A 21,956-nucleotide genomic window follows, 5' to 3' on the forward strand; every position below is an offset into this window, starting at 1 on the left:
TGCAAATAATTATAATATATTGGAAAAGAAATTTTTTAAATGCTTGAGTCCTTGGTGGGACTCAAACCCAGAGAGCTGGAAGAGAGAGACAGAGAGAGAGATGCCAGCCAGTAAATATAGAGGGGATGCTAGACATGGAAAATTACCTCTTTGCAAGTCCCAGTGTGATAACTAAATAAAGAAAAAATTATCAACGAATTTTAAACCCATTAAGTGAAAGGTTGTTGGAGAAGAATATTCACATAGTACCAAATTATCACCCACAGATTAGTTACTAGTTCTAAATGGAAAATATGCCTTTATGTTTTGATGTGTGGTGATCACTCAAAAAGAACTAACCTTGATAATATTTGGAAATAACACATCAATACCATCAGTCTTCCATTGTTCCTAATCAATTTCAATTATCTAATTTTCTTTGCCTCATAACTGGAACAAATCCCGGCATATGTAATATAGAAAAGCTGCCCCAGAAGATCCCGGTGCCCATCCTTGGTTAAGAACCGTTGACACAGAGAGTATCCAATATTCTTGTGAAGTTTTTAATCTATTTCACACCCTTTTTCTCACTGCTCATTTTATGTCTACTTTTTATATTATATTGGTCAAAATTGGCCTATTTGAATGCTTTTTTTTCTAGCACAGGCATTAGATTGATTAATGCCACTGTTTTTCTGTTTCCCAATTCCATAACCTCTGCTTCTACCTTTATTATTTTCTTACGCCAATTTTCTTCAGCGCAATCTCATTGCTTGTGATATTTCACATCTTGTAATTTCAGGAAATAAATAATTTATTCATTTTTAACATTTCTTTTTAAGCAAAGTCAAGTTATGCATTTCCTTCCAACCACAGGGTAAACATCTATTTTATTTTTGTTGTTTTATTGTTTTTGCAGTAATCTTTGTTGTATGTTTGATTTCCTCTGTGATTTATAATTTTGATCCACAAAATAGAGGAGAGTTCTCTTAAATTTCCAAGTGCTTATAGGCTTTTTTATTTCCATTTAAACTTTCTTCTTGGTTTCTTCTTTTATTATAGACACCATGATTTTTTTTTAAAGGTGCTTTTTAAATGATTTGATTTAGGGAAGTTATTGATTTTTTGGATCTGATAATTAATTTTTGTGAAAGTTATTTGGAATGTTGAAAAGAATATATGATCTGCCCTCCCCTCTCACTGTTGCTCTCTTGTTCTCTATTCTTCTGTGTACTTGACCTGTCTTAGTGATATTTTAAATTCTTGAAATTTTTTTCTAAAACTGTCACTTGTGTTTCTAAGACATTTTAAAAATATGTATGTTTTGGCTGCTAGTTACTAGATGCATAAAAGCTCATGGTAATCACATCTTCATTTTGGGTATTAGCTGTTAAAGACTAAAACTCTATAACCTAGCCTCCACATCCTGAGCCACCTGCCTTGACCGTCCACCAGCCTCACTACCCTCCAGTCTTCTCATCCCTTCCCATCCTATCACTCTGGCCTTCCTTCCAGTGTTCAAACACACCCCGCTCATTTACCACAGGCATGGGTTACCCTCCTTGGGGAGATCTTCTCCAAACAATTTATCTAGCTAATGCCAACTCTGCTTTCAAGTCCAAATCTAAATATCACTTTTCATTGTAAATTCAGTTTACAACTGCACAGTCTAAATTCAGTTCTCCTTTAGATGTTTTTGTGGCACCTTGGAACTTTTCTTCCTAGTATTGATCACAATTAGCAACTCTGTTTTCATTAGAATAGTGTAGTATAGCATCATTGTACAGTATCAGTCTCTCTTGCTAGTCTATAAGCCCCACAAGGTCATGGATTGAGACTGTTTTGCTCACTACTATATTCCCACTTACTAGCATAATACCTGGCCCATAGTAGGCACAGTCTCCTAGTACATACAAACATTCACTGTCAAGGAACTCACCCACCTAACTATAATCTGGGAGAGGGAGGTAATTTAAATTGAGTCACTAAGTTTCCAGCAATGGGGAGAAAAAAAATTTAATGCATATATTTAACTCCTAACAACATGGGAGTTGGGATGCTGACCCCCATACCATCCAAAATCCACATATAACTTTTGACTCTCCAAAAACCTAACTACTAATAACATAAACAACACATATTCTGTATGTTATATGTATTATATACCATATTCTTACAATAAAGTAAGCTAGAGAAGAGAAAATGTTATTTTAAAAAATCATGAAGAAGAGGAATACATTTACAATATTGTGCTATAAAAAATCTGTATAGGGGCGCCTGGGTGGCTCAGTTAGTTAAGCAACTGCCTTCGGCTCAGGTCATGATCCTGGAGTCCCGGGATCGAGTCCCGCATCGGGCTCCCTGCTCAGCAGGGAGTCTGCTTCTCCCTCTGACCCTCCCCCCTCTCATGTGCTCTCTCTCTCTCTCTCAAATAAATAAATAAAATCTTAAAAAAAAAAAATCCGTATATAAGTGGACCCACACAGTTCAAGGGTTAACTGTAGATATATACAGAAATATATATACATGTGTTTCCTATTACGACTGCTGCTTCTCCTTCCAGAGAACACAAAAACTATGAACACAGAAATATGTGTGGGGATATGTGTAAGTATCTGGAGTTTTAGTGAGACTTGTGCTTCAGTTTTACTGAAAATGTCTCGATTTTTATGACTGGCGCAGAAATCGTGCATTAGCCTTTAATTTTGCTTATGAACTTATCAATTGTTTTCTTTCAGCTTCTAAATAACTTCTTCAAGGACCCATTCCCAGAAGAGTTTTTGGTTCTCTTCAGAAACTGGGTCAATGACTCCAATCCTGCAGTTAGCAAGCTGAGCCTTCAGAAAATCGCCAGCATGGCACCAGTTATCAATGAGGCACGTGAGTGTGTGATTTGTGGATGCCGTCACCATCATAGTCAATCTAAGATTTGATATTGTTCAAGATCCTTACTGATAAAACACTGGTATTTCTCGGTTTCTGTATAGCAAAAACAATTTCAAAGCCTGGGCTGAATGGAAGCAGTGTGGTAAGTAAACTCAGACGCTTAAGCACCCTGTTTATATTTTTCCTAGAAAATCATTAATTGCCCTTAGAATGGATCAGCATTGCCCTACACAAACTCATAGAGTCTAAACCACACACACATAAGTTAATTTCCCCTCCAACATACACACCTGCCGACACATTAATTCTTATCCCAGAGCACTCGTCAAGTTTTGTCTTCCACTCAGCACATTCCTCCTTTACCCATACATAGTCACATTGGTCTCCTTTCTCAGCTCAGGTCAGACTCTGCGGGAATATTCTGACCTGGCAGTCACATCCTTCTCAGAGCCACACCCACTATGAGCACTTGCTTATACAATACTTTATATCAATAGTTCTCTATAGATGATGCTTGAACCAGCAGTATCAGCATCTCCCAGAAACTTGTTATAAATATAAATTGTTGGGCCCTACCCCAGGTCTGTGGAATCAGAAATCATGGAGGTGGGGCCCACCAACCTGTGTTTTTGAAAATCCTCCAGGTGATTTTAATAGTTTAAACTTGAGAACCACTGTCTTACACTCTTTCCTACTGAGTCATGTGAATACTTCTTGCCTTCCAGGAAGATCGAATCTAAGCATGTTTTGTAATTCTCTTATAAATCCTTTTTTTTTTTAAGTTTTTATTTAAATTCCAGTTAGTTAGCATACAGTGTAATATTAGTTTCAGGTGTACAATTGAGTGATCCAACACTTTCATACAACACCCAGTGCTCATCACAAGTGCCCTCCTTAATCCCCATCACCTATTTCACCCATCCCAAAGTACCTTGCATAATGGAATTATGCTGATTCCGTAAATCATTGTTGATTTAATAAGTTTAATAATAAATCTTTGTTTATCTATTAAGCATTGTCTCTAAAGGCTCAAAGACTGTCCGTGGGCACCCATTTTGCATTTAGAATGAAATGAGCCATGATCTGTTTGCTTTAAATAAATCACAGAAGTCAGTGTACATTCTTTTAGTAATCAGAGTTATTGCCTTGTCTAGAGCTCTTCCCACTGTTATTAACAACTGAAAGGAAGATTCTATGTCAAGGTTATTTGGGAGAGTAAGAGAGAAACCGTGGAGAGTGAGCTGGGTTGAGGTCACATAGTATTTATTGGTAAAGACAACTTCTCAGAGACACAGGCCTCTGACTATTATTTTGGCAAATAATATTTGTTTATTTCTTTTGCTTCGTCTCTTTCTAGCTTTTGTTTCTCTTCTTTGGTGTCTCCTTTTTGCCTTTTTCCTTGCTTTCTATTCTGTTATCTCTGATCCACAATTGACTCTCATGATCTGGCTCAGCAGCTCAGCAGCTCCCATGTCCACACGAGTCACCAGCGCCTGGTTTAGAGGTCATCCTGCTCATGGTGTGCTGGTGAATGCTTAACAACCAGCTCTCTGGAAATAATACCAATTGCTCTGGTGTACTCTCACCAAGGCTAATTTCAAGCTATCAAAGGGACATCATTAAACATAGAATTGGGTAGAAATGCCTGGTAGTGCCTCATTATTTAATATTTCCACCATACAGCTATAATACATGTAAATAACCTCAAAGGCATATAAGGGTAAAGTGGAGCAAAAGAAACAGGAAGTGCTAAGTTTTGAGTATTTATTACCTTTGTTTTATTTCTTCCTAGTTTTCTAAAACTTACTTTTTTAATGACTTTTTAATTTTAATTCCAGTGTAGTAAACATGCAGTGTTATATTAGTTTCAGGTGTACTATGTAGCGATTCAACAACTTTATACATTACTCAGTGTTTATCATGATAAATGGACTCTTAATTCCCTTTACCTGTTTCACCCATCCCTCACCTCCCTCCCCTCTGGCAACCATCGGTTTGTTCTCTATAGTTAAGAGTCTGTTTTAACAATCAGCTTACAAAGTTTTTGACAATTTGAAATTGAATCTTGTGAGGCATTCCCAGCACATGACTGTACGCTGCCCAAACTCAGACGTGTGTGCACCAAATGCTACCTCAAGTCTCCTTCTAGTTCCAAAATCCAACCATTTTCCTCTTTTATATATAGATAGAAAATGTCTGCAGCTTATTAATATCCATCTTGGATGCCTTCCTTTCAAAAGACAAGACTGTTATAATTCGGGCCTTGATCACCCTTCGAAGACTTTTAGTCAAGCTGGACAAGGTGACCTACTCCTCTTTGTGTACTAGAATTGCCTCCAGCTACTGTCCTCTGATGGATCATGTGAGTTACACAGTTAGATATGTGAAATCATTAAGTTTTATAATTAAGCTGAAGCCCCAGCTGAGGCAATGATATTACATTTCAGAATAAATCAACAGAAGATAGTCATGTTGTGCTGAGCTACCATTTCTTCTCCAGAGATAACAATATTAGTCAAAGAAGTACTGTCTGTATATATATATAGTTATATACATATATAACTACATTTTATATATATGTGTGTGTGTGGAGACATATATATATATATATATATAACTACACTATGAGAATCTGGAAAAGTTTGTCCATAAGAAAGGAGAATCAAAGAACAGCCTCTGTCTTTGGAGGAACGAGAAATTGTATGTAGCTTAGGGCTATATATTGGCTAGCCCTAGATCAGGACTGCCTGGGTTCAAATCATTATTCTGGCTCCACCTAAGCAGGTGATTCAGTTTCTTACTGCTTCAGTTCCCCCTCCCCCAATAAAATAGAGAGAGTAGAAGGTGTATTATGGGCATTAGAGATGACATGTTAATGTTCCCAATGTGTTTATTATCATATAAAACTCAAATTAAAAGGTCTTTCATCGGGATGCCTGAGTGACTCAGCTGGTTAAGCATCTGTCTTCAGCTCAGGTCATGATCTCAGGGTTTTGTTATCAAGTCCAGAATTAGGCTCCTTGCTCAGAGGGGGCCTACTTCTCCTTCTGCCTGCCCCTCTGCCTGCTTGTGCTCTCTCTCTCTGATAAATAATTAAAATCTTTAAAAAAAATAAAATAAAAGATCTTTAATCAAAAAGTTGTGCACTTTGAAAATTCTTGTTTTGTATGGTAAATGTATTCCAGAAAAATTGGATGACAGTAACATATTTTAATAAGCAAAGACACTTTGGTATGCCATACAGAATATTTATATTTAAAGACTTCTATAATGAGTTGTTTGTGAATCAGAGAGTTATTTCATAGAAAATTATTTTCCAAAAATTTGTAAGTTCTTAATTATTCAGATTTCATTGAAGAAGGGAATAATATTATTAAATTATAGAAAGAAGTAATTTAATGGCAAGAATTATTTTCAAAAAGACATAAGGATAATAATAGTAATAATAATAGTGGCTGGATTTATTGAGCATTGACTAAGTACCAGTCACTATTCTAAGGGATCTACATGTACTATCTTATATAATTCTCTAAACAACTATTACTATTATCCAGTTTACATCCAAGGAAAATGAAGCAAAGAAAAGTGAATATTTGGCCAAGTTCACACACCTAACAAGTAGTTGGAATGTCCATGTAAAAAAAAAATATTTTCAAAATGAAATCATTTGGGGAAAAAAAAAATGAAACTAAACTAAATAATCAAACCACACTAAGTGAAAAGAAGCAAAATCGGAGAGAAGAGAAAATTACCAAATACCAGTTTACCCTAAGTCATTCCTTGGAGATAGAGTGTTTGAAAAATATTAGGATATCAATGAAACTATGATAATGTGTTTCTCCATATTTAAAGAAAAACAGTGACAGGCCTGCGGCCCCCAGTCTCCCCGGCCGCCTCCCCCAGGCATGACACAAGGCCTCAGCTCCCTAGGGCAACAGCACCGCACAGCACCTGGACTCCAAGCCCCGCACCAAAGCTGATGGTGAGAACATCAGCTCCATGTTCCAGGAGGAAGGGATGGCGGAGTCGGTGCACACGTGTCAAGACCACAGTTATTTAGCGACCAACATAAACAAAAATGGCAGCTTTGCTAATTTGAGAATTTACCCACATGGATTGGTGTTGTTGGACCTTCAGAGTTACCGCCAGTCTTTTGAACAAAATAGAAGCAAGAATGAAAGACCTGAATCAGGACAGTCCTAGGCGGGTGAAGCGATGACCACCCATAGTTCGAGGAAGGGCCATAGACAGATACTGACCCACCACTAATGGTCGCCTGGTTGAGTAAGACATAGATGTAGTGGTGTATGATGGAGATTCACTTTATCAGAACATTGAAATTCTACAATCGAAGCAGTTTGGAAATACTCTCATCCTTAGTGGGGCTGTTACTCTGGTGGAGAGTGATTTGGGTATCCCCAGGCCATCATGCGCAGTGGGAAAGACTAAATAAAGAGGCAAAGATGCACTGATTCTGGGGGGTGGAGATGGGGCATTTTATGTGAAATAGCCAAACTGAAACCAAAGATGGTCACTATGGCAAGAGATTGGCCAAATGGATGGATATAAGAAACACATGTGAAAAACATGTGGCCACGTCTTACACAATCTGAAAGGAGACTGCTCTCAGGTCCTACTAGAAGACTATTCCAGTGCTGAAGAGGTTAACCAAAGAAGGGAGAGAGTTTGACTATATGATTAATGATTTGACAGCTGTTCCAATCGCCACAAGATTCCACATGGGAGTTTCTCAGACTGATTCTTGACCTCTCAGTGAAAGTACTGAAACAGGATGGGAAATATTTTACACAGGGTAACTGTGTCAATTTGAGGGAAGCCCTATCACTCTATGAAAAACAGCACTGGCACCTGTATTGTCTTGTGGAATTCTTGAAGGAGTTCCTCTGTGTTCCTTCAAACTTGGACTTGTGAGTATTTTACAGTTTGGAAGAAAGCTAAACCTTGAAGACCAGTATCCCCTAATCGTGTGTACTGCAAATAGCCTTCCTGACCTTCATATGCGGTACGGGAGATTGGAATGAGTCAGGCAATTGATTGTGAATTCTTTCAGGTTTTCTTTTTTTTTAATTATTATTTTTAATTTTTAAAAAAGCAAATGGAAAATGTATATGTTGATGAGCTAGGGTGGGTTGTTGGTGGTGGTTTTTTGTTTTTTGTTTTTTGTTTTTTTGAAAGTCAGCTGAAGAATGCTTAGCACAGGGAAGGCTGCTAAATGCACTGAACCCCTAGAATGTGATTTCTGTTACTTTTTTGTGTGTGTTGGGGGGGTGCTTTTTGTTTTTGCTTTGGTAGACTTCAAATTTGGTTGTTTGGAGGAATGAACATCATTGTTTTGTTCTTGATGCTGTTTCCCAAAAGATTTACTTAGATATTAAAATTTGGTGCTTATAAGAAAGAGTTAAGAAAAAAATGAGTAGCAATGTTTTGATTAAAAATACAAATGAGAAAAAAATTAAAAAGAAAAGAAAAAATAACTTGCTCAAGCTTACCCAGTCTTTGGGGGACAAAACCGGGATTTCAGCGGGTGTGGGGCATTTCAAAGCTCTTTCCACTAGTCCAGATAGGCTTTCAATGGTTAGCGTATATCTTCCTGTAGACCAAGGATACAAACAGGTAACCCACAGATGAATACAACTTGCAGGTGTGTTAAGTTTGACTCTCAAACAGTGTAAGTCCAATATTTTTAAACTGGGAGATTTCTCACAGAGATCTGAATTGTAAATGAAGTTTCAGAAGATTTGAGAATACTAGAGCCCACAAAACTACCTGGCAACAGTCTGCAAGAGCTGGATGCCCTCTCTGAGAGAGGCCCAGAGCTTTCCTTTGTCTCAGCCTCCCTGGTCTCCCTGCTTTCCTTGAATGCCACCTGCTTTGCTCATTTACATCAGCTTTCCAGCCCCTAGGACATGATTTGATGACCACTTCTTTATGTTTTCACTTTGATCCACATTTATTACCTCTGGGAAGGAACATAAGAAGGTATATTAGCCGTTTGTATTTTGCTGGGAATATATCTGATGTGTTCCTGAGAACAGAAAGAAAAAAAATTAATGAAATCATGAACATTTCCTAAAAACTGGAAAGTGATATTATATTTTTAAAAATTAACCTCTTCTCTAACTTGCAGTTTTTCTCTTCTACCTCTTTATAATCCCATAATCTTCCTATCTGGCATAAGCAAGCCCTTAGAAACCTGGTTCTATGCCAGTATGCAAAGAGCTCCCATTGGTATTCACTGGCAATCTGCAAAGGTCTACAGCATTTGAATACACCATGTTACTTTACTTTAAGTACCTTTATAGAAATTACTTCAAGGTTATACAGATTATTCCAGTTTATCTTTTTAGGACATTTTAAATACTGTCTTCCTAAATTTAAGAAACACTTTTTTTTTTAAGATTTATTTATTTGACAGAGAGAGAGACAGTGAGAGAAGGAACACAAGCAGGGGGAGAGGGACAGGGAGAAGCAGGCTTCCTGCGGAGCAGGGAGCCCAATGTGGGGCTCGATCCCAGGACCCTGAGATCATGACCCGAGCCGAAGGCAGACACCCAAAGACTGAGCCACCCAGGCGCCCCAAGAAACACTTTTCACAGGGAACTTTTCTAATGCATTTTGAATTTTGGTAAGCAAATCTTTATTTTACAATCAAAAAAAAGAGCTGACTACTTAGGCCCAGGTGAATCTTTTCTAAAAATAAATGATAGGGATGCCTGGGTGGCTCAGTCGATTAAGTGTCTGCATTCCACTCAGGTCATGAGCTGGGGTCCTGGGATTGAGTCCCACGTTGGGCTCCTTGCGTAGCAGGGAGCCTGCTTTGCCCTTTACCCCTCCTCCACTTGTGCTCTCTCTCTCTCTCTCTCTTTCTGACAAATAAATAAATAACCTTAAAAAATTTTGAAAAACAAAATAAATAAAAATAATTGATAATAATAATTATGTATGTATGAACACATATCTACATGGTATATATACACATATAGTATATATACATGTAAATATATTTGAACATATATATATTAAAGTGTGAGATATATATCTCCCACTGCTTAAAGAAAAGAACCCAGTGATATCCTCAAATGAGGCCTTTTTCTGTGTGCATATTCTAGAGTAATGGAGGCATTCGGAGTATGGCCATTCAACACTTTGGTGAATTACTCAGGGACATGAGTCAGTACACATGGATGCTGAATGATGTGGTTCTTGGAGGCTTGGTGCCTCTGATCCTGTTTTTGGAGGACACAGAAATAAGAGTAGTTCAAGTAAGTCCTACAATCTTTTTTTTCTTAATTTTGCAGAGAATCTCAGTGTTTTATGTAACATCAGATGAACAGATCCTCAGTGACCTTTTTCTACTTCACAGGCATGTAAGTATACATTAGCAATTTGTGTCTCAAAATTAAATTGGCCAACATCGTATTTGCTCAAAGACGAATTTTACAGTTTTGAGGTGGTGGTGCTCAACATCTGTAACAATCTTGTAAGTAACCCCTCAGTATTTACTACCATAAGAGTTATAGAAATAACTTTAAAGGAGATCACAAGTGATGAAAGGTGTGGCAGGGACAAGAGTGGATCCTGGAGAAAGAATGTGAAGAAAAGATAACACATGAGTAATTACAGCTAGGGCTTAAGACCAGAAAAAAAATTCAATTTTCCGTTACCTCTTCCCTGACATTGATTCTCTCTGATTTTCTTTCTCCAACTCACCCACTTTGACCTATGGATGGTTATAAAGGTAGGAAGAGCATTTCAGATCACCAAAAGCAAAACTGGAATTATTTTGCCACTATCTAACGAGCTGGTGCTCTGAAAACCAGTATGAATTGCAGTGATAAACAAGTGGGGTTGGAAGAATGCTTTCCAAAGGTTGGAAACACAAAGTTGGGAATCACATAATAGACTGAATACATCAACAAACAAAAGAGTAAAGAGATTACTATCCCCTAGTTTTAAATTGGCCCTGATTTGGTATAAGCAACCAAGCTCTTTTTTCTGGAAGCCTCTCCAGAGGGAGCAAATGTGCTTTTTCCAATGATTGAGTATTTTTTCTTCATTTTATTCTCAGCTTACTTCTCATGAGAACTACATTACAGATTTGATCTCTGATACCTTAGGATTCCTGAGAAGCTCCCGAGTATATCTGAGGAGAGCATCAGTTATTTTAATAGGTAAAGAAAATTCAACTCTCATTATCTAATTTTCCTTAAAAGGTACAAAATGGGGTAGCAGCTGGAAGTGTTTCTTTAAAAAATATAAATTTTCTTAGTTTATGATGGACAGCACCTGCCATGGTGATATCTATGAATAGAAGTTAATGCATGGGATGATAATAGAGTTCTATTTTATAATGCAGTGAGTATTGCTGTGTGATTAAATTATTATACAAAGTGTATCCAACAAGATGAATTTCAAATTTAGGATGGACATCTCTAACTACAAACTACAACAAATGAGGAAATACTACCAAATACAGCAAAGTTTTTTTTTAAAAATATTGTGGGGGGAGGGCAGATGCAGGAAGATTCCAACAGAAGACACCTAAGGTTTTTGATCTTGGACAAACCTGACCAAAAAAAATTTTTTCCCATTAAATTCTCACCATAAAGATCAAAATTAATAAACCTTTATTTGGAATGACAGGAAGTGAGCTCCCAATTTGACAGTGGGATCTTTCCTTGGCCCTATTTGGCGTCATGGAGTAGTAGGGCCACCAAGGACTGAGGAAACACAGTCATGTTGTACTTGTAGAGAGGAGTCTTGTCAGTTAGTTAGGGTAGAAGGCAAGCTGAACTATGATCATCACTAGAGCTCCTGATCTATATTGATCTTAGAGGAGTAAAGGAACACATACAGAAAACCCTGTGTCATAAGAGCTTTATTTCAAACCAGAAAGAATTCCTGCTATCTGGAATTCTACCCTGGAACTTTCCACAAACACTCCTCTGTATATAATATTGCAAGATCCAAAAATAAGTAATTAAAAAAAGCATTATCTTTCTACAGAGGTATTCCCAGGGGGAAAATAGAGGAAAAAAGAAAAACAAAGTTTAGACAATGTTTCTACAGACCAGGTAAAAATCAGGATATATGTTTCTGTGAGTCCAAAATTTTTTATATAAAGATAAGGTATAGATACAAACACACAGGAAATATAGGATGGGATAATGGGAGCTCAGGAAAAATAAGCCTTGAAAGCATGGGGGGAAGCGTAAGAAAAAATGCATAAACATTTTTTACAAGTACACTACAACCAGCAGAAGAGAAAATATATATTGTTGATAATCCAGTAAAAGACAAGGGGTACAAGGCTGAGAAATGCTAGCAAAAGGAATGAAAACCAGCAAGAAACAGTTTGAAAAACTAAGGGACAATGAGAGATATGGAAGATAAATGAAAGACATCACCCATCCTGAGGGAATTACAAATCAAAACCACAATGAGATACCACCTCACACCTGTCAGAATGGCTAAAATTAACAACTCAAGGAAACAATAGGGTGTGGAGAAAGAGGAACTATTTTGTACAGTTGGTGGGAATGCAAACTGGTGCAACTACTCTGAAAAACAATATGGAGATTCCTCAAAAAGTTAAAAACAGAACTACCCTATGGCCCAGCAATTGCACTACTAGGTATTTATCCAAAGGATACAAAAATGCTGATTCAAAGGGGGACATGCACCCCAATGTTTATAGCATCCCTATCAATAATAGCCAAATTATGGAAAGAGCCCAAATGTCCACCGATTGATGGATAAAGAAGATGTGGTATACAATGAAATATTAGCGATCAAAAAGAATGAAATCTTGCCATTTGCAACATTGTGGATAGAACTGGAGTGTATTATGCTACGCAAAATAAGTCAGTCAGAGAAAGACAAATATCATATGATTATGATTTTTGTATTAAAATACAATTCCACTCATGTGGAATTTAAGAAACAAAACAGATGAACATAGGGGAAGAGAAGGAAAGATAAAATAAATAAAAACAGAGAGGGAGGCAAATCATAAGAGACTCTTAAATATAGGAAATAAGCTGAGGGTTGCTGGAGGGGAGGTGGATGGGGGGATGGGCTAAATGGGTGACAGGCATTAAGGTGGGCACTTGTATTGAGCACAGGGTGTTATATGTAAGTGATGAATCAATAAATTCTACTCCTGAAAGCAATACTACACTATATGTTAACTAAATTGAATTTAAATTAAAAAAAAAGAAATGGAACTATGCATAAATGATATCCCTGGAGAAGAAAAATTATTAGAGCAGAAAAAGGGTTTCAAAGATATAATTTAAGAAATAAAAAAAGACTTGATTAAATAAATTGAGGTGGTAAATAATTTTTCAAGAAACATTTTATACAGAATACAACATTAAGACATTTCCTAATAAAGTTATGGAACTTCACAGTTAAAGAATTCTTGAGCATTTAGGGGGGTAAAAGTCATCTACAAATTACAAAATAAGTAAATCTGTCATTAGATTTCTCCCTTCAGTATTCAACCCTAAAATACAGAAGAATAGTGCCTACAAAATCCTAAGTAGCAAATAAAGGGGAGGGAGGAATAAAGAAGGAAGGAAGGGAGAGGGGAGGGGAAAGCAAGAGGGAGGAAAGGAAAGAAGGCAAAAAAGAAAGCGTCCCAGGGGGAGGGAGATGAGCATGGGAGGAAGGAAAGGAAGAAGTATGGACAGACTGAAGGAAGGGAGATCCAGAAAAAACTCTACAATACATGCAATATTTCTATTTTAAACACTTGCAAATATTACTGAAAGACACAAAGAAGATTTGAATAAATAGAAAGGTATAAACCATATTTTGGAAAAAGAATCAAAATTTAAAATGTGCATGGAAGGGATGCCTGGGTGGCTCAGTCAGTTAAGCATCTGCCTTCAGCTCAGGTCATGATCCCAGAGTCCTGGGATCAAGTACCACATAGGGCTCCTTGCTCTGCGGGGAGCCTGCTTCTCCCTCTGCCTGCCGCTCCCCCTTCTCTCTAGCTCTCTCTCTCTCTCTGGCAAATAAATAAATAAAATCTTTTTTAAAAATGTGCATGGAATATATGCATGGAATGATATGCCAATTAAAATATCAGTAGAGGGTTGCCTGGGTGGCTCAGTCTGTTAAGTGTCTGCCTTAGGCTCAGGTAATGATCTCAGGGTCCTAGGATTGAGCCCCTAATCCGGCTTCCTGTTGAGCAGGGAGTCTGCTTTTCCCTCTCCCTCCACACCTCCCCCTGCTCGTGTGCACTCCCACACGCGCACATGCATGTGCTCTCTTTCTCTCTCTCTCTCAAATAAATAAATAAAATCTGAAAAATAAAATTAAAAATAAAAAATAAAATATCAGTAGGGCTTTCTTTTCTCAAAAGTGACATGATGATTATAAATTAATGTGGAATTTATCATACAAGAATATCCAGGAAATTCTGACCAAAAAAAAGAGAGAGGGGGGCAGAGACAAAGACAGAGAGGACTATCTCTATCAGATATTAATATAGCTACAGTACTTAAAATCACATGGAATAAATAGAGAAACAAATAGAACAAAATACCATCTAGAAATAACCATCAAAACATGCAATATTTTAAAGTGAATCATTGGCTTTAACAGTCATGAAAATATGGAATATTTCTTAAATAGCTTGGGGACACCTGGTGAGCCATCTGGAATTTAAAAAATTATTTTATTCCTATCTTACTTCTTACTTTAAATAAATTCCAGATAGTCAAAGGCTCAAATGCTGAAGATGAAACCATAATAATGATACGCAAAATTAGTTAGAATAGTATGGAAGAATTTGCTTTATAATCAGGGGGTGGGTAAGATCTTTCTAAGGTAAAAGTCAAAATCTAGGAACCATAAAGAAAAGATTGATAATCTAGGAAAAAAGTAAATATTTCTGCAGGGCAAAACCACTATAAACAGAGTGAAAAACCAAATTGAGATGAAATACTTATGACACCACAAATGAAGGGTTAGTTCTTCCTGTCCAAAGATTCTATACAAATCCATAAGAAAAGACAACCCATTAGAAAAATGGACTCTGAACATGAAAAAAATTATTTGGCTCATAAACATGAAATTTTCATAACTTCATCTAAAAAGTGATGCAAATTGAAATGGTGAAATGTTTCCATCCATCACACTGACAAAGATCAAAAAGTTTTATACTCGACCGTCACCGTGAGGTTGCAGGAAGTAGGTAATCTCTTCACATTACTGGTGAGAGTGTAAATAGCTACCATCTCTAAGAAGAGCAGTTTGATAGTATCCATCAAAATGTGAGATGTGGGGTGCCTGGGTGGCTCAGATGGATGAGCGTCTGCCTTCGGCTCAGGTCATGATCCTAGGGTCCCGGGATCGAGTCCCGCATCAGGCTCCCTGCTAGGCGGGGAGCCTGCTTCTCCCTCTGCCTCTGCCTCTCTCTCTCTCTCTGTGACTCTCATGAATAAATAAATAAAACATTTTTTAAAAAATGTGAGATGTGTACTCTTTTGACTCAACCTCCTCTCAGGAGGACTTATTCTCTGACACACTTGCATGTGAGAAATGATGTGTGTACCTAGATATTCATTACATTGTTGGCTTTATTACGCCACCCGTCCTTAGCATGTGGCATCTCTCCCCATCTGTGTTTTCTGATTACCTTCAGCATTTCAACAGTGTTACACCAAGGAAGAAACAAAAAAAGTAAAGGGCAAAAATTACCTTTTTGTTTCTGCGTCGGCCTGATCTTACAAAGCTTTCTTCAAAGTCTCAACCAGTAGTTTATCTTACGCCCCCAGTGACTGTAACGGGCATTGTGTTTTTCAAATCATTAGTTGAAAGAAATGCTTGGAATTATGTTTTGTGTTGTTTTATTTTGTTTTGTTTTTAATGGGCAAGAAGAGGACAATGATATTGATTGGCAGCTAGCAGTATGTCATAGCAGCCGACATGTAAAATTTGAGAGTTTTCACATGAGTCTCTCTGGATGTCCAATTATTTTGAGCATGGGGGAAGGAAAGATAAAGCGCCCCTGAACCACCATGGTAACAAACTGAGTGGAGTTAACAGTCACCACACTCATGGCTGGAGCTTGTAATTCCTCTCCACCACTCTCCCCACTGCCACCAACTGCCATCTTCCACACAGCTGCGGTTACACTCATGTGGGCCTTGTTGGCATTTTGGTTAATCCACCATGTTTGTCAAATCATCAAATTCTGCTCAACCTTTCTTTTGTGACTTTCACAACCACCCTGTCAGGAGAGCCATTCAATTTTCAGGTGTTGTTGCCTAACTTTGCCACCTGTTTTGTTCCTTTGGTGGTAATACTGCATTTATGAAATATGTCCCTGCCCTGTAAGAAAGACCCAAATACAGCTGTGGCTGAAACAGGGTAGTAGTTTATTTCTCTCTCATGTAGCAGGCCAAGTGCCTACTACAGGCCAAGTGTTCTCTTGCTCTAGCGTCCTCGTCACAGTTTCCTACATCAAGCCCAAGGTGTTTGCTCCAGCACCTGCAACCACTTCTACATGCCAGTCAACTACAAAGGAAAAAATATCAAGAGGTCACACCCAACTCCTTAAAGAGTAAATATTGCTTCTGCTGAATGATCATTAGCCCAGAACACAGACATGTTGCCAAAGTGCAAAGAAGTCTTGAAAATTTCGACATCTGCTGGGTAGTCATATGTCCAGCTAAAATGCAGTGGCTTTAGTAAGGCAACTAAAGGAAAGAAGCAATTTGACATTGGGGGGAATTAGTACTTTCTAGCATAGGAAACTTTTATTCATCTATTTGTATTCTCCATCGAATTCTAAAAGGAATTGCATTGGATTACGAAATTAAGCAGATCTAAAAACTTGACATTTAAGGATACCTCACAACACACATTGTTGTTTCAAGCATTGTTCTTAAAGGTTTAAGCCCATGTTCCCCCCTGCCAAGAACAGTCACTTGAGCTTTATGATCTGTAGATGGGTTTTGAAAATGATCAATTGTGATTTTTGTGATCACTGTTTTGACTAAAGCAGAGACAATATGAAATATTGGTGGGGGTTAGATCAGCTTGCCTTCACATCTCACAATGAATGCCCATTAGCCATGTGACCTTTACCAAGTTACTCAACCTCTGTAGGCTTGGTTGTATAATTTGTAAAATGAGGATAATAAGAAGAGTTTCAAAAAGGCTTTAAAACCCTATCTGAAATTTAAGAGCTTTTATAAAGACAGTGATCCAGAACAGAAGAATAGAAACACCAAAAGAAGTAGACCTGATATCTGGGGATTATTTCCTTTTTCAGGTTTTGCCGATTCTAAATGCAAAAGTGGTAGTTAGGAAGCTGAAAAACAGTGCATAAATTTTAGGTTTCACTGAACTGAAGGAACAAAACTTGCAATAGACTGACCATGAGGAGGAACTCTAGTAAATACTCCCAGGCTTTTCCAGAACTAAAATAAGGTAGTAACAAGAAATAAAATGTATACATTTGGGCAAAAGAAAATAAAACTTTTAAAATTTGTAGATAAAAAATTATATTTAAAAATATTTAGAACACTGGAAAGAATTCAGAAAAAAACTATTTGAATAATTTGTAAATTTAGCAAGTTTTCTACATACAGCATCAAAATACAAAGATCAATTGGATTTCTATATCCCAGCAATAAACAACCAGGAAACCACATTTTTTTAAAGATTTCATTTATTTATTTGAGAGCCTGAGAGAGAGAGAGCACAGAGGGAGAGTGGAAGGGGGAAGCAGACTCCCTGCTGAGCAGGGATCCCGATGTGGGCCTCGATCCCAGGACCCTGAGATCATGACCTGAGCCAAAGACAGATGCTTAACCAACTGAGTCACCCAGGCGCTCCAGGAAACCAAAATTTTGAAAATGCCTAATACAACAGCACCAACAAAATCATCAAATGCCTCAAAACAAAACTAAGGAAAGATGTACAAGACTGATACACAGAAAACTAGAAAACATCGAGAAAATTTTTAGAAACTTTAGAGTGACATATCATGTTCGTGGATTAAAGGATTAGATATTATGGCAATGTCAACTCTCCCCAAATTCATCTGTAGATTCAATGCAATCCCAAACAAAATTTCACCAGGGGTGTGTGTGTGTGTGTGTGTGTGTGTGTGTGTGTGTGTGTGTGAGAAATGAGACAAGCTGATTCTTGATTTTACATGAAAATTTAATGGTTAGAGAGTTAGCCAAGATAATTTAAAGAACCACAAAGCTGAAGAACTTCCACTACTGGAAAGATATCAGGACATGTCATACATTAAGGTAGTGTGGCAGTAGCAATTATAGAATGAAGTCAAGACATTGACCCCCACACATTTTATGATATAAGTGACTCTGCACAGCAGTAGGGAAAGGACTTTTTTTTCTTTTAATAGTGCTGGGTTAATTACACAGGTATATAAAAAATATATTGACTCCTACTTTATACCGTATAATTATAGTTCAGTCTACAATCCCAAAGAGTAAAAGGTAAAACAATAAAGCCTCTAGAAGTAAATATAGTAGAATATCAGTATGACTTTGAGACAGCAAAGATTTTCTATCAGGACTCCAAAACTCACTAACCATAAATAAAAAGATGGTGAATTGGACTGCATTAAAATTAGAGACTACTGTTTACAAAAACAAAAAAATACAAAAAGAAAAATTTAGTCCCAAAGTAGGAGGAGATATTTGTAAGTCATGTGACATTAAAAAAGATTAGTATCCCAAATAAAACATGCCTACAAATATATAAGTAAAAGACAACTCAATATAAAAACAGGCAAGATACTTACAGATATTTTACAAAAGAAATATCCAAGTCGGGGCGCCTGGGTGGCTCAGTTGTTAAGCGTCTGCCTTCGGCTCAGGTCATGGTTCCGGGGTCCTGGGATCAAGCCCCGCATCAGGCTCCCTGCTCTGCGGGAAGCCTGCTTCTCCCTGTCCCACTCCCCCTGCTTGTGTTCCCTCTCTCACTGTGTCTCTCTCTGTCAAATAAATAAATAAATAAATCTTAAAAAAAAAAAATCCAAGTGGCCAATAAATACTATATAAAACTCTTATTAATCATCACCAAAAAAGCAAAGAAAATCACAGTGTGATACTACCACCAAATCCATGAGAATAACTGAAAGGAAAAAGACTAACAATGTCAAGGGGCAGAGAGGATGTAAAGCAATAGAAATGTTCATAGTTACTGGTGGGAGGGAAAACTGGTACAACCACTTTGGAAATTGTTTGGCGGTAATGATTAAGGGTAAAGATAAGCAGCATATCCATTAGCCAATAAGTCCTCTGCTAGCTACATACCAAACATTAGTGCATACAAATGCATACCAAAATTCATATAAGAATGCCCACAATAACATCATCATTCATAATAGCCATGAGTTGAAAACAACACACTGTCCATCATCAGCAGAATGGATTTAAAAAAAAAAAAAATGCTGCATTTATAAGATGGAATACCCTATAACAGGGTTCAGCAAACTCTTCCTGTAAAAGACCGAATAGTAAATATTTAAAGCTATGAATACTGTCTGGTCTCTGTCAAAACTACTCAGCTCTGCTGTTGTAGGGTAAAAGCAGCCAGGATAGATATTACATAAATAAATGAGAAATGAATGAACTATTGCTGCAATAAGGAACCTGGATGAATCTTACAATAATGCTCAACAACAAGTTGAGCAAAAGAATATTTTTACGGGTGGAGGAGGAGATTGGAAAGGGCATGAGGGAGGCTTCCGGAATGCTAGTAATTGTTCTATTTAATGGTCTAAGTGGTAGCTAGAAGTGTTCAATTTGTATTCATTCACCAAGCTGTGCAATTATGATTTGTGCACATTTATACACATAAATATATCTCAATAAAAAGTTTCATTAAATAATTATTTGAAAGCATTAAAGGATGTTTCAAAGATAATCTAAAGATCCTTTTCTTTGAAGAAAGCTATGAAGGCAGCCAGATCAGAGGATGCATTTGCATAATGTATTTTGGGGTAACTTTAATTTTACTTCGTTCACAGGATACTTGGCAAAATTAGGTGGCCATTTACTTCTCAGAGATGAAATTGAAGTCATGCTTGAGGGTAAGTGTTGAAGTTATAATGAAATCTGTATGTATATGTCTAAGTGAATTCACTATTTGTGATTCAGTTCACATATGTGTTCTATAATGGTGCGAGGGATGGGAGGAGAGTGGTAAGGGGGAATCAGTGGAAGGACTAGGTTACAGGACATCTTTTCTTCCTTTCCCTTCTCTGCTTCCCTTCCCTTCTGAGTGTGTGTGTGTGTATGTGTGTGTGTGCTTAAACCTATCTATCCTTCTCATTATTTGAGACCTATCATCCTAGAGCCCTTAGGAACTACAGAGCTGAGATTTATTCACTCATTCATCTATCCAACAAATATTTTTCCAGCATCTACCATGTGATAGCACTAGTCCAACTGTGGAGCATATAGCAGCAAACAAAGCAAAGTCCCTTCCCTCAGAGAATTTACATTTTAGAGGATAGCAATGCACACTTGGACCAGAGGGAATTAAAGAAGGAGAATGTTTGCTCTCAAAATGTCTGAATCTTTGGCATCTCTCTCTTAGCCTCTATTTCCTCCCCAGGATGAGAATTACAAACAGGTGAGGTAGAAAATAGGGTGGCAGCCTTCCTTCCTTCCCTTTTGTGTGTGTGTCATGGACTTTATTTTTCAGAGCAGTTTTAGATTTACAGCAAAATGGAAAGGGAGGTACAGAGATTTCCCATATGCCTTCTGCCCCCACCCACACACCTCCCCCATATCGACATCCCTCCCCCCGTGGCACGTTCTTACAACTGATGAACCTGCACTGACGCATCATTATCTTCCTTCCTTTTCCACTCAATCATTGACCCATTCACTCATGTACTCAATACATATTTATTGACAGCCTGCAAACATTAAGCATGATAATTCTGCCTCCATGTCCCGCAGAATCTTCTTCTTCTTTCTCTCCTCGTTCACTTCCTGCTCCTTCTCCTCTCTCTTTTCCACATCTGTCCTTATTTTCCCCTCTTGATTTCTTTTTGTTAAGAAGAAAATAAATCCTACAAGCCCAGTATCTGGATAGAATGATATTAGCATTTTGGTATATATATTATCTCAGATGTTTTTAAAGAGTATAAGCTATTACATGTTTATTTTTTAAACTATCATAACTGTTGTATAACTCTATCACTTCTTCATATATTCATGCCAAGAAACATGGGTTTACATCATCATGTTATTATGTGTGTGCTATTTCATTTTATGATACGCCTAATTTTTACACGGTTCTTGTTGATGAACATTGAGACTGATTCCAACTTTTTTCATTATTATGAGCACTATTGAACCTCTTCATGAATATATGTTTATGCTGCTTAGCAGAATGCTCAGCACATAATAGGCACTCCGTAAATATTTAGTGAGTATTCCTATTTTTCTTTATTGAGGTCTGGTGGGGATAAGCAGATAAAACTTCCTGGATGCTTCTAGTCGAAATAATGAAAATTGGGGGGTTGGAGAAGAAAAGGAGAGACTCTGTGAAAGGTGGTAGTGCTGTTCAGGGTTAGAGCTTCTCAACCATGAGAGAGATGTCTTAAACTAAAAGGCCCTTCTGCTCTTACAGCTATTGACCGAGTGCTTCGGGATGAAGACCCTGTGATCAGGAAGTTGGCAGAAATAACCTACAAAATTTTTAAGGAAATAGCCCATAGATTGACCTCCTCAAATCTTAAACAAATCTTCCGAAGAGTATTTAACTCTATCTTCACAAAAAAATTGAAGCCTCTTTATAATTATAACTGGCCCAACAACCTGGCAGGCAGTCCTATGAGGATTAAGGAAACCAAGAATGACAAGGAAGTTCATACAGATGAGAATTATGAATCCAATTCGGTAAAGAATGAGATGTCGGTCTGTGGCTTGGAGCACATCTCAGAAGAGATATGATTTTCCTTTTCCTCTTGATAACTTGAGCCTATACATACATGCTTTTCTGAAGGATGCTAGAAGCCTTTCCTGTCACTTAATTCTCTATTCAAATATAGAAATCCA

General features: G+C 37.5%; 1 protein-coding gene and 1 pseudogene across 1 annotated transcript in view; both read left to right on the forward strand.

Moving 5' to 3' along the window:
• The window catches only part of MROH9 (maestro heat like repeat family member 9), a 91,036-nt gene extending 69,185 nt beyond the window's left edge, over window positions 1–21,851 (forward strand). Inside the window, exons 15-21 of the mRNA XM_078078663.1 lie at window positions 2,718–2,859; window positions 5,055–5,227; window positions 9,996–10,148; window positions 10,250–10,366; window positions 10,955–11,057; window positions 19,913–19,975; window positions 21,529–21,851. Of these exons, the coding sequence (XP_077934789.1) occupies window positions 2,718–2,859; window positions 5,055–5,227; window positions 9,996–10,148; window positions 10,250–10,366; window positions 10,955–11,057; window positions 19,913–19,975; window positions 21,529–21,851 (1,074 nt within the window). The remainder of the gene's footprint in view (window positions 1–2,717; window positions 2,860–5,054; window positions 5,228–9,995; window positions 10,149–10,249; window positions 10,367–10,954; window positions 11,058–19,912; window positions 19,976–21,528) is intronic.
• On the forward strand, window positions 6,865–7,831 carry LOC118528236 (spermine synthase pseudogene; annotated as a pseudogene).
• Window positions 21,852–21,956: the final 105 nt, after the last annotated feature.

This window comes from Halichoerus grypus, chromosome 7 (assembly GCF_964656455.1).
Source record: "Halichoerus grypus chromosome 7, mHalGry1.hap1.1, whole genome shotgun sequence".
Lineage (NCBI taxonomy): Eukaryota > Metazoa > Chordata > Mammalia > Carnivora > Phocidae > Halichoerus > Halichoerus grypus.